Source organism: Gastrolobium bilobum, unplaced genomic scaffold (genome assembly GCF_033153095.1).
Source record: "Gastrolobium bilobum isolate Gb01-03AN ecotype WA unplaced genomic scaffold, APGP_CSIRO_Gbil_v1 utg32035, whole genome shotgun sequence".
NCBI lineage: Eukaryota > Viridiplantae > Streptophyta > Magnoliopsida > Fabales > Fabaceae > Gastrolobium > Gastrolobium bilobum.
The window spans coordinates 46,529-58,662 of NW_026897713.1; the positions used below are offsets into that span (position 1 = coordinate 46,529).

The 12,134-nt window shown below is 33.0% G+C and overlaps 1 protein-coding gene across 9 annotated transcripts; it reads right to left on the reverse strand.

The window, feature by feature from the left end:
- Positions 1–734: 734 nt before the first annotated feature.
- LOC133309411 (pentatricopeptide repeat-containing protein At1g71490) lies at positions 735–8,400 on the reverse strand. 9 transcript variants are annotated; one of them, XM_061510169.1, is made up of 6 exons: positions 8,239–8,400; positions 5,076–7,879; positions 4,233–4,333; positions 2,313–2,378; positions 1,278–1,485; positions 735–1,212 (listed from the first exon to the last, which is right to left on the reverse strand). In XM_061510169.1, exon 2 carries the CDS (start codon positions 7,640–7,642, stop codon positions 5,453–5,455), a length of 2,190 nt encoding a protein of 729 aa, XP_061366153.1. In that variant the 5' UTR covers positions 7,643–7,879; positions 8,239–8,400; the 3' UTR covers positions 735–1,212; positions 1,278–1,485; positions 2,313–2,378; positions 4,233–4,333; positions 5,076–5,452. The 9 variants fall into 9 exon arrangements, with proteins under 9 accessions (XP_061366153.1, XP_061366158.1, XP_061366156.1 ...); XM_061510174.1 differs by lacking the exon at positions 4,233–4,333 and having other exon boundaries at positions 1,278–1,482; positions 5,307–7,879; XM_061510172.1 differs by lacking the exon at positions 4,233–4,333 and having other exon boundaries at positions 2,313–2,382; positions 5,307–7,879.
- Between the last annotated feature and the right edge of the window lie 3,734 nt (positions 8,401–12,134).

A 12,134-nucleotide genomic window follows, 5' to 3' on the forward strand; every position in this document is an offset into this window, starting at 1 on the left:
TCTATTGAGATTCTGATCTAACGATGTTAAAAATTGATAGGCAAAGTAGACAGAAAGAAAGATAAGAAGAATAACTTATTTTTTTTATGTATGAGATTATTTTGTGCCAAAGCCTATCCACCGCCAATATATCCATCGGCAATCCATGAAAATGATTGTTCTGCAACGACCGCCGAAAGAGGATACACATATTAGAGTGCAATCTTGAAAACCGGATTGCTTTCTTTCCTTTTGTTTTTTTTGTTTTTATTCTTTACCCTATCAAAGTTTAGAATGCATACAGACAATTCTAATTTAAAATAAGAAAAAATGGAGATAATTCTAATTTAAAATAAAAAATAATATAATATTATATCATTTTAAGTTAAATTATAATATTTTACTTTTTATTATAATTTATATTTTACTTATTTTATTAAATTGACTAAATATTAAAGTGAAATAATTTCACTTAAGACAATATTAAGTTTTTTTAAGATAAATAAATATTTCCCCCTTAAAATAATGCATATACAGCACAACATCTGTGGAATCCATTCTGAAAGGTAGAATACAATTTTCTGTGAGCGTCACTTTGGATTTGGTTTAGATAACGACCGTAACAACACATTTTCACATTAAGGAAAATATATATTGCATGGTTCGAAATGATCTCTATGAGATGCAAATCAATGAAGCATGAAGAAATCATACCTAGATATCACATTGCAGACCAATTACAAGTATTTGAGAAACTTAACGAGAGATATTCAGGTATTACACAAACGAGAGTACATAACGGGAAAAAAAAAACGTGTATTACACAAATGAGAGTTCAATATCATAAATGTTTCGTGTAACAGTTGAAGCTTGAGAATCTTATATTCACCAAATATCTTAGATTCAGGATGTAAAGATACTTGACTTCATACCTGCATACCAAACAACTCCTAAAGGCTATCCTCATGTATACTCAGAAATCAACGGCTCACAAACTATGGACATGAAACTTGTAACCATTTGTAGAGGAGAGATTTAATGAAACATGGTAGGAAATAAAATAAAAGTATGTATAGAAGGGTAACTGAAGAAAAAATAAAATTTGATAACATCAAACTGTGAAGGCAACCCCATCCCGAATAAAATAGAAATTAGATAAGTGTACTCAAGTCTTGCTTCCATGGAAAGAGATGACAGTATCCTGAACAGTCCATCTGGATTATCAGCATGTACCTGTTGATAGACAAAGTTAAATGATGTCACGAGCAAGCTCCACATAAACCATATTAGATACATACCCAGTGGCCAGCATCTTCAAGAACATGCATTTCAAGTTCAACTCCACCTCCTTCCTCAGCAGCATGGATTCGCGGACGATCTTCAAGAGCCCATCTATGTAAGCTTCTTTCTGCTTTCAAAAAAGTTAAAAGTGCACACCACGTGGTACATCTTCACCAATTCTCCCATAGACAGAAGCATAAAATATTATTGGCTCCACATGTTCTTCTAGTATGGAAAAATTAGATTTCAAAATTCAATGTAATTGCACATATCATTAATCCCGGCATCAGTAAATACATAAAACATTAAATTATTTCTTCAGCTATACAGACTAAATATCAAATTAACTGCCAAATTAACTAGTCTAATTCATACTATCAATATATTAACAGCTAGCATGGTTATCATAGATCACAGTAATTACCACAAATTTGTTTCTACACAGATTGATACATTTCCCCATTCCCCCTCAGGTCAAACACCCATGAGAAGCTTGAAGATGGTGAATCAGGAGAGCCGGTATGTTGTAGGTTAATCACAACCCATTACAAGCACAACATAAGAAAAACAAAATTTTAAGAAATAGAGGGACATAAAGTGCCAGTCAAATGAACACATCTATTTCTTCTTTCTTCATTAAGTTTTGAGTATATTATGTCTTTCTCCTAAGGTCCAACTTGTTGATCAAGGCAACAAAGCTCTTCAAAATATTTTAGTTATTTAATCAGCCATCAGATGAAACGTGTGCACACAGTTACGACAATTCAGATAGACAAACAAACTGAACTTGCGCAAGGAGTAAATCCCTGGGGTTCATCTATGAGTATTTAATACAGATATGTTCAACATTGAACCAAATGTCAGATGATAAAGGTGGATAGTCATTGAAAAGCAGAAGAGTAAATGGATAGTATAGTCAAATACAGTATCCAAGGACATGATACAGTATCCAACTATCAATAAACATGAAAATTTTAACACTGCATAAGCAAGAAAGAATACATGCAGAAATTGAACAGTTGTCAATATCAAAGTATGACATAGTTATGTACCTGAGACACATCACTGGAAAATCCATGTTGAATAAGAGCTTTGACTAAAGCCCGATTTGAAGAGACCTTCCTTCAGGAAAGGATCATAGAAGTTAGAACAATAAAAAATTTGCTTATAACACAACCAAAAAAGTAAAAGTGTTCTGTCAGTTTATTAACATAAAAGAAGCCAAAGTGTAGGGGAAGATAAAGTTATTATGTTATTGAGATGACAACCAAAGAAGCAAAGAGGACCCAGATAATGTTAATATATTAAAAAATGTAAATTAGCACAGTGGGCATGCATAATTGTGAGTTTGTGACCAACTTTATTCCTATAGTTCCCTCAATTCTTCTTCTATTCCATTCTCTTCCGCCTTACCTTTCCCCAAATTCTTACTTGTATTTGATAGTGATATGTCTAAGAAACCAATGTTTAGGAATAACACATGCCCATCAATAGATGTTTAGATAAATACTAGTAATCAGGGGAAAAGCTTTTCAAACAAATCACACACAATTTAACATGGTTGGGCCCAACATGCCTACATCCACGGATGAGAAGAGATCAAATCTAAATATCAAAACAAGATTATGGGAAAATGTTTATCACATTCTTGATCTCCTATATTTCATAACTACCTTACCACTTATTCCTATATCTCCGCTAAGCTATATGAGGATCTCGCCCTAAGGTGATCTTACAAGACAATCTTTCTCACACTCTTATTCTCATTCTCTACCTCTAACAATTCCACAATACAGGCATCCATAAAATCACTCCCATTAAACCTTGACTAGCGATGGCAGGGGTGAAGATAATCCTTGTACGCAGCCTTACCCTTGCATATTTGTAAAAAAACTGTTTCCCGAATTCAAACTTGTAACCTTTTAGTTACAAAGGAGTAGTTTTACCACTGCTACAGGCTCGCCCTCTCTAATACAAGCATCCATAGCTCAAAAAAAATTGGTTTACACTCTCCTTATGAGTTTCCTTAATTTCCTATTAAAAACAAATATTCACATATCTCTCACATATCTTGATGTTAATTACAATTCAAAAAATTTATTCTACACAAAATAAACTGTCAATATTTATCCAAATAAGAATTTAAGTCAAACCCAACAACTAGACCTTGGGAACCTGTTAAGGAGTGTGATAAGGAAAATAGATGTAATAGCTGAAGAGGTAGATTGTTAATTTTAATATGACATCTGAAATGCTAGTCAGTTAGAGAAGCTTTAACTGATTGGGAAGGAAGAGAAGGGGGGTTATAGGCAAAGTTATCAAATGCAGATTGCGGCATATTGCGCCCAACCCCGAAAAACGCTATAGCCTATAGCGGGTTGCGGTTACGGAAATAGCGGAATAGATATATGACAGAAATAATGACAAAAAGAAACATTTTTTAAAGGCAGATATAGCATAAATGACAGAGAAAGACACAGATAGACTAAAACACCCTTAAATTTTCTAATACACATTTAAATTTAGGACAAAATTGACATTTTGCCTTATGGCAGCAATATGCGATAGCAATGACCGCTATTGCATTCCGGTGCAGCACAGCGCAATTTCTTGCGGCGAGGCACCGCAACGCTCATACGCCGCGGCTCGCGGTGCTATTGCGGCACAATTAACTACTATGGTTATAGGGCATACCTAGCAATAGAGGGAAGATTGTAATTAGTTTTTTGTTGTTGAGAGAAATTGGGAGGAAGAGAACCAGGTCTCTCAAATACCTGGAGAGATAGAGAGAGAATCCTACTTTGGTATCATTCTTGACCTGTGTTCTGTATCTCATTAATACCGAACAGAGTTTTTTCAGTAATAAAGATTCATCGTTCTTCCTATTTCTGATCCAGTTCTATCAAAGCCAAACCAAGAGCAACATATTAAATCAAATTAACATCATTGTTACATTCATTTTCTAAATCTACCTCCTTTTGCAGTGTACTTAGAAAGGATATGAGTTCTGCTGGGTGGTCCTCTCCATCTCCACCTACTCGAATTTTCCAGGGGTAGCATCTAAAACCCAAGCCTTAAAATAGCATAGGAATAAGTATGAAACAACTCAAAGGCACTCATACATAAATACAAGCAAACAAGAAGACAGAAAGTAAAATCATAATCCTCGTCAGCTTAGACTTTTACTCCCTACCAAAATTTTGAAAGGCTTACTTAATTTGTTATTAAGTTCAGCTTTTTAAGTCCCCTTTTGCAAGATCTGCAAATGGGTTTTTAAAAAATGATATACATTCAATTTCTAGGTCATTCCCAGGAACCAATCTGAAAACAAATCTGACAGATGAACCAATATTATTTTCTGATAACTCCTTAATGTCAAATATGATACACAACCTTGAGGAGTAACTAAAAGCAAACAGTCTCAACCTCAGGTATTTGGGGCCAACCAAAAGATCCTTAATTGAATTTAATGAGGACCTTATTGATAGAATTAAATGATTTACAGCAAATGTATGTAATAATGAGTAGTTTTAGTTATTACTCATTATACACGTGTTGATTAGTTCCTCTTGTAACTAATGCTCGATGTAATATAAATACCTACCTGTGTAGGCTGATTACACAGATTTTTAATCTCAAATCTTCCACTAAATTCAATACTTAAAATATGCATTTTCTCAGGTATTTAATCCTTGTATCTGGAAATTTAAAATATTCATCTTCTCATGTATTTAATCCTATCTGGAAATTCATTTTGAAAAATTCTTCCATCATAACAATTTCATGAATAATATAATACATAGAGACAGAGACACCTTATCATGTGCATTGTGCAGATCTAAGTTCATCTACCGTAACAGTAAAGTAAAAGAACTCCATGCTGAATAAATTCTTATCAAGATAGGAGATTCTCCAGTGGCTCCCTTCAGAGCTTTCACCGTCATTTGCTTCCCACGACTCCTCATTTTAATGAAATGGCTGTCACTAAGGAACACGTACTAAAGAAGTAAAATGGCAATTTGAAAATAAACTCATGATAGTTTTACCGTGCAGACTTCATTTTTCTGCTTGATCTAGCAACTGATTAAGCAATTTTCTGCATTTTAAGCCGTACATTTGGGATTGTAATAACAAACTGCCAAAGGCTAAAAGTGCAAGAATAGCCGTCTATAATTCTATGTATAACTTGTATTTAGTATAGATTCCCTACGATATTCATCTCCTCGAAATCTTCCTCGGATGAAACAGACCCCTCGCTAGGTACATAACCAGCATCTTTCATTAGCTCATTCAATCCATCCATCAAGGGGTAAATCTCGCACGCATGAGGGTTGGAAGTGTCCCCCACCAAAAAGGGAGAAAACTCATTACCAACATCAACCCAAGCACAACCAGGAACCTTTCTCACACCCAAATTCCTCATGTAAGTCCTCACGTCTGCTAATTTGCTCCAACAACCAGCAGCAGCATACATGTTGGCAATCAACACATAATAACCTGAATGATCAGGCTTCATTTCCAGCAATTTTCCTGCAGCCCATTCCCCCATCACTGTATTTCCATGGATTCGACAAGCTCCTATGAGAGTGGCCCACATTGCTGAAGTTGGCATGTATGGCATCCCTGTAATAACCTCCTTTGCTTTGTTTAGAAGACCAGCCCTCCCAAAGAGATCAACCATGCAAGAATAGTGCTCAATGCAGGGAATAATCCCATAAACATCTATCATCTTTTTAAAGAGCAATTGCCCCTGGACTACAAGACCAGAATGACTACAAGCCGTTAGAGCCGCAACCATAGTTACATGATCTGGTTTAATCTCAAGCTTGCACATCTCTTCAAATAGTTCTAGAGCAATTTTTCCATCTCCCTTCATACCGTATCCCATAATCATGGAAGTATATGTGACTTCATCTCTTTTACTCAATGAATCAAACACTTTTTTGGCTTCTAAAACTTTGCCAGACCTTGAATACATGTCCACAAGGGCATTCCACAATAATAAATAGTCCTTAAACTGTTCACGCTTCATAATGTAGCAATGAAACTCTTTACCATGCTGTAGATTTGCTATGCGAGCACAGAGGGGAAGAACACTTGCAATGGTCACAAAATTAGGTTCAACACCCTCATGTAACATTTTTCTAAAGAGGAAGGACGCCTCCTCGGATCGATCCATATGAGCATATCCAGAAAGCATGGCATTCCAAGTAATCAAACCCTTCTCTTCTACTTTATGAAACAACATATATGCATGCCCAAGGTCCCTACACCTGGAATACATTGTAATTAATGCATTCTTTACATTGTCAAACACATCAAAGCAAGTTCGTACAGCATGAGCATGAATCTCCTTCCCCAATTTAAGGGCTCCAATGTGGGAGCATGCATTTAATCCGACAACCATTGCAACAGAGTCCAAATGAATGGATGTTCTCATCTGAGAAAGCAGCTCAAGTGCCCCCCTGAAATTGGCTGAATGTAAGCACCCTCCAGCAATGGTGTTCCATATAATTATATCCATTTCAATACCCTCCTCCTGCATGCTTCTAAATAGCTGAAATGCTTCCTCCCACATACCTCTAGAAGCATAACAGCTGATTATAGTGTTCCAAGAAACAGCATCTCTTGCTGGCATATTATCAAACAAGTGACGAGCAACCTCCAGTTTCCCAAACCTACCATACATGGAGATCAGTGCATTGTGCACAAACAAGCTCCACCCCATCGAGCTAGCTTCAATAGATTTGTGAACCTCCACGCCAGTAGTGCAATCTAATAATTCGCCACAAGCCTTGAGAACAGATGGGTAAGTGAAATCATCCGGTTTAATCTGCTTATTCAACATTTTCTTATAGGCAGAAAGAGCCTCCACAAAAAGCCCATTTCTAACATATGACGAGATAAGCATATTCCAATGCAAAGGATTCAAACTATTAGAATTCTCAGTGACAATGTGAGCATCAACAAGGAGATTGACGTTTGTGTAAAAATTAATAAGCCTAGAAACCAAGATAGGATGTTGATCAAGACCCAGTGAAATGATATGGGCATGAAGCTGCTTACCCTGTGGCAATGACTCAAGGTTGGTGCATGCCAATAGAAGAGAGCTAATGGGGTGTAAAATAAGATAGAAAGAAGCAGAAGAAGCTGCATGGTGCTGTATATTAACAAAGGTTTTGAATGCATTTGATAAATGCCCATGGGTCACAAAATCCTTGAGAGATGCAATAAGAACACCAACCATAGATGCATCAGTAGACGCGAACGGTTTCTGAAATGATTTTGGTTTGGTGGGTTGTTTCCATGATTTTGGTATGAACTTCTGCAGCCGAGACAAGAACAGGTCTCTGGGTACATAAAACAATGTAGAAGCTGGCATAAACTATCATGACAAATAACAACCAAACACAAGTCTTCACCAACATTTGAACGATGTGGTTTTGAAACTGCCTCACTAGTCTCGTTTCCAACATCAAATATTAATACGACATTCCAAAGCAGTGTCTTTAGCGGTGACGGCAACTTGCAGAGAAACCCGCACACTCTTTATATTAAGTTGCTTCCAGAAAATGGGTAGTACATTAAGTTTGTCCACAAACTGGAAAACTTATTCACCCTGAAAATGAAGAAAAATGGTTTTTTTCATATAAGACAAGTAATTTCTATAGAATGATTACTTTTAATAGAGGTAAGAGTTATAACTTTATTTTTCACCTAAATAGTAACACCAACATACGTTATTTACAAAATTATACGAATCATAACAAGTTGAAACTTAGCAGCAGTTCACAATTCATATTCAACAGTCAAACACGGATGGCATTGCAATACAATTACATTTTTGCACATTCAAGAGAGAACTTGAGCAGAGAAATAGAGTGTTAAACCAACCGTAAGCGAAAGTTAAATCACCATTCAAAAAGCTCAACCTATTATAAGCAAAATAATAAAGCGATAAGTTGGACAGAGAATTACAGGTTTAACGCGGAAATTAGACAGGTCACCGTTAACCACCGTGAAAACCGCCGTTGATGGAAGGAGAGCAACGCCGTGAGTTCACCGGAACTGAGAGAGCATGAGATTTTGAGAATTTGCTTTTGTGTTGTGTTGTGAAGGTGCCACGTCACCCTGCGTGCCTCCAACCCTAATTCTTAAACCGTGAGAACCAAAACTTACAGGGATGGCATATTGTTACTTATTATCATATTTATGTTGATTTTTTGTCAATAATGATTATTATTTATTATAAATTAATAATTAATTAATAAATTTAATTTATGAAAATTATAATCGTTGATTGACAAAAATTAATAATTAAGATATGAAAATAACATTAATAATAACATTATTTGATAATAACAATATCCTATCCGGCTATCCCTTTGTTACTAAATTTTTTTTCTATAATTGTAAATTAAACTTATACACTTACTCTCTCTTTTTTATGATGAATATGATGATAATTGGGAAGAGGCCTTTGCCAATATGGTACCAGAAGAGATGCCCTTTGAGTTACCACCCATGAATGATGTTTAACATTGTATTGATTTCATATCAGGAACAATTGCCATTCTCAATCAAGCAATATACAAAAATGAGCCTAGAAGAACTTGAAGAGTTATAGCGACAAAAACAAAAGCCGTCAGAATGTGCACTATAGGAAAGCAGGAGTATCGTGCAGTACTAGCTTTGTTGGTTCCTAAGAAGGATAGGTCATGAAGAGTGTGCAAAGATGGCAAAGCTATCAACAAAATCAACATAAGGTATAGATTTTTTATCATATGTTTTGATTATTTAATTGTTCAATTACATGAAGCAATTATCTTCTTGAAGATAGTATCAAAAGAAATGTCACCTGAGTTATCACCTCAAAAGGTTAATATAAGTGAAGATAAAGCAAATTCGAAAGCAAATATTTTTCTAGCAAAGGAGGATGATGTATTTAGAATTGACTTAGAATTATACATGTGAGCGTATATTATTTTGGGATTTAGATATACCTTTTTTTTATTTTAATCTAATTATTTTCACAATTTAGATGTGTTTAATGTTGATTGTTTGTAATTAATTATACTTATTTTTATATTATTTGCTTATTTTTTGGATTTTGAATATTAAATTAATAATAATTGCTCTATAAAATGATATTTAAAGCCATTATTTTAGAATTGAATATTTTGTTATTTTGATAATAGAAATTGAACCAAATTGTTTCTTTTTTATCAAATCCAATTTATTATGTTTAACCACTTTTTTATGTGATTTCAATATTAGTATCATTTCAAAAATTCAAGCATACACAACTCGATATTACTTCAAAAATGAATGAGTATGCAAGAATAATAAAATATTAATAAGTTTTACGAGTGAAATAATAAATCAATGTCAAGATAATATTTTTTGAATATGTAAGAAGGATTAATGACCAAATATTACAATGAATGAACATTTCAAAAAATAATAATTCTTACTAAATTAGTCTTCAGAGTGTAAACCACTATAAATCAAATCATTCGGTCAGTGAGAAAACAAACACAATATATATTTAAAAAAATTGATCAATAATGATATAACATCAATTAATAAAAAGATGCTTCAAAAGACTCACACACACTCTCGGTCAATATTCAAGAAAAGAACTTCAATAATACTTAAAAGAGGGGGGATATTTTGACTACCAAAAATGTTTACTACCTTACAACCTATCAAATCACCATTGGATCAAGGAGAGAGAATGTTAAAAAAAATTTGAAGAAAGAGAAAATGTTAATCCAATGGTGATTAGATAGGTAGTAAGGTGGTAGTGGAAATTTTTGGTAGTCAAAATATCCTCCTCTACTTAAGAATGGATTCAATAATTTCTTACAAGAACTCAAACTTTATAGGAAAAACAAGATGTGAATCTTTGGGTTTTAGGAACCCTTGCTTAGAGTTCTACGAATAACTGCAAAACCAAATGAATGTTTGAGCAATCTCTCACAGAATCTTAATGGTTCATGTAATATTAAAAAAAAAAATTGTTCAAAAACAAAATTGGTATTGTTCCGGTGCCAAGTTGGCGCTAAAATCCTCACCCTGGTTCTAGAATCTTCAACTTGGCGCTAAGAGTGCCAGATTACAATAGGAATGAATTTGACATTGTTTTAAATAGCTTTATAACTAATAAATAAATAATAACAATAAAATAAATAAATAAATATGTATAATATAAAAATAATAATATAAATGATATAACTAGTTATAAGTCACGTGGTGAAATCGTGCAAGCTACTAAGATAAAAGTATAAGATTTTATGTTATCAAAAAAAAAAAAAAAAAAAAGTATAAGATTTTTAACTAAATAATCATTAGTTAGTTAGATTTTTATTCGAAAAAAGTAACGATTATATAATTTGAGTTTACATGTTCAACACGTATAATATATATATATATATATGAAAGAAACATATCTGACGCGAAGAAAGAAACAGAGAACAAAAAGAAAAGGGGAAAACAGAAAATAGAGATAGGAGAATTTGAGAGAAAAGAAAATAAAGGAGAAAAGAAGAAGGAGAAGAGAATGAGAAAGAAGAAAAGGAGTGGTGGAAATAAGAAAGAAGATAATATTGGGAGAAAACATTATTTTCCTAAATTAATTATAAGAATGATCTTGAATAAAGACTATAGGACTAAATAATTCCTTTGGTACTAAATGGATATTAATAGAATATGTAATATTTTAATGAATGATTTTGATATGACTAACCCACAAGAAGATCAAGATATTTATAAGATAAGGGACGTCTTATTATAGCTTGAGTTTCGCCACAGAGAACCTTTCACATTCAGAGACTTACAAAATTTAGGCACTAATAATTTTAGTTAAATTTTACACAATTTATTACATGTGATTGTTTCTACTGTAATTATTTTATCCTTATAAATTTTCTTAAGAGAATGATATTTTTCACTAAAGTGGTTGGATTGGTAATAGTTCGATCTGTTTGTTTTCATGCTAACTTTTCTAGAGAATAAACAGCCCAATATGTATTGCTTTGTAGTAGGAAGAAAGCACTATGAGTAAAGATTTTGGAGACCGTACAAAATTCGGTGGAGTGAATGATAGAATAAAAATATTTATTTTAAATTTAGATTATGATGTAATTTAGGCTTATTCAGATGTAATAGTGAACTTGACTTCAGTTAAATGTATAATTAAATTTTAAGTATATTTAGATTACCAAAAAAAAAATTAAGTATATTTTATCATATGTCTTATTTTATATCCGATGCATTAGGATCTCAGTATAATTCTTGTCTTTTATTTAAAATAAGAATTAAAATATAATGTAATATCCTCTATGTCAGTCGATTATATGGGATGTTACAGTTCAGCCTTAGGTCTTTGTTAATCTCAATATCATTTAACACTTCACAATACATTTTCTTTTACCCACTTACAAGTATATTTTTTCATCAATTTTTTTATTTCGTAATGAAATATCTCGATTTTCAATTTCGACAATTTGGAATCTTGAAGTTCTTTTGAAAATGTGTTTCAACAGCTTATATGTTTCATGAAGAAAGAAATATTATTATTATTATTATTATTTTGGTAAAGTTGGTTCCTTGGTCAAATTAGATGGATCGGAGTTTAGGAAAATTTGTATGTAATTTTTTTTTCAAAATTGTGCATTATTAAAAAGGGTGGGTTGATATAAGAGAGGGGAGGGTTTACTTATTTCAAGTAGTAGCCCAAGCCTCAAAGAAAAAAAAATTAAAGAAAAGGAAAAAATAATTTTTTGGTAAACCAATGATACGCTTATTATATAATATATGATTGAATTAGGAGAAAAAAGATTTTTTTGGCAATTAAATATATTCATATTTAT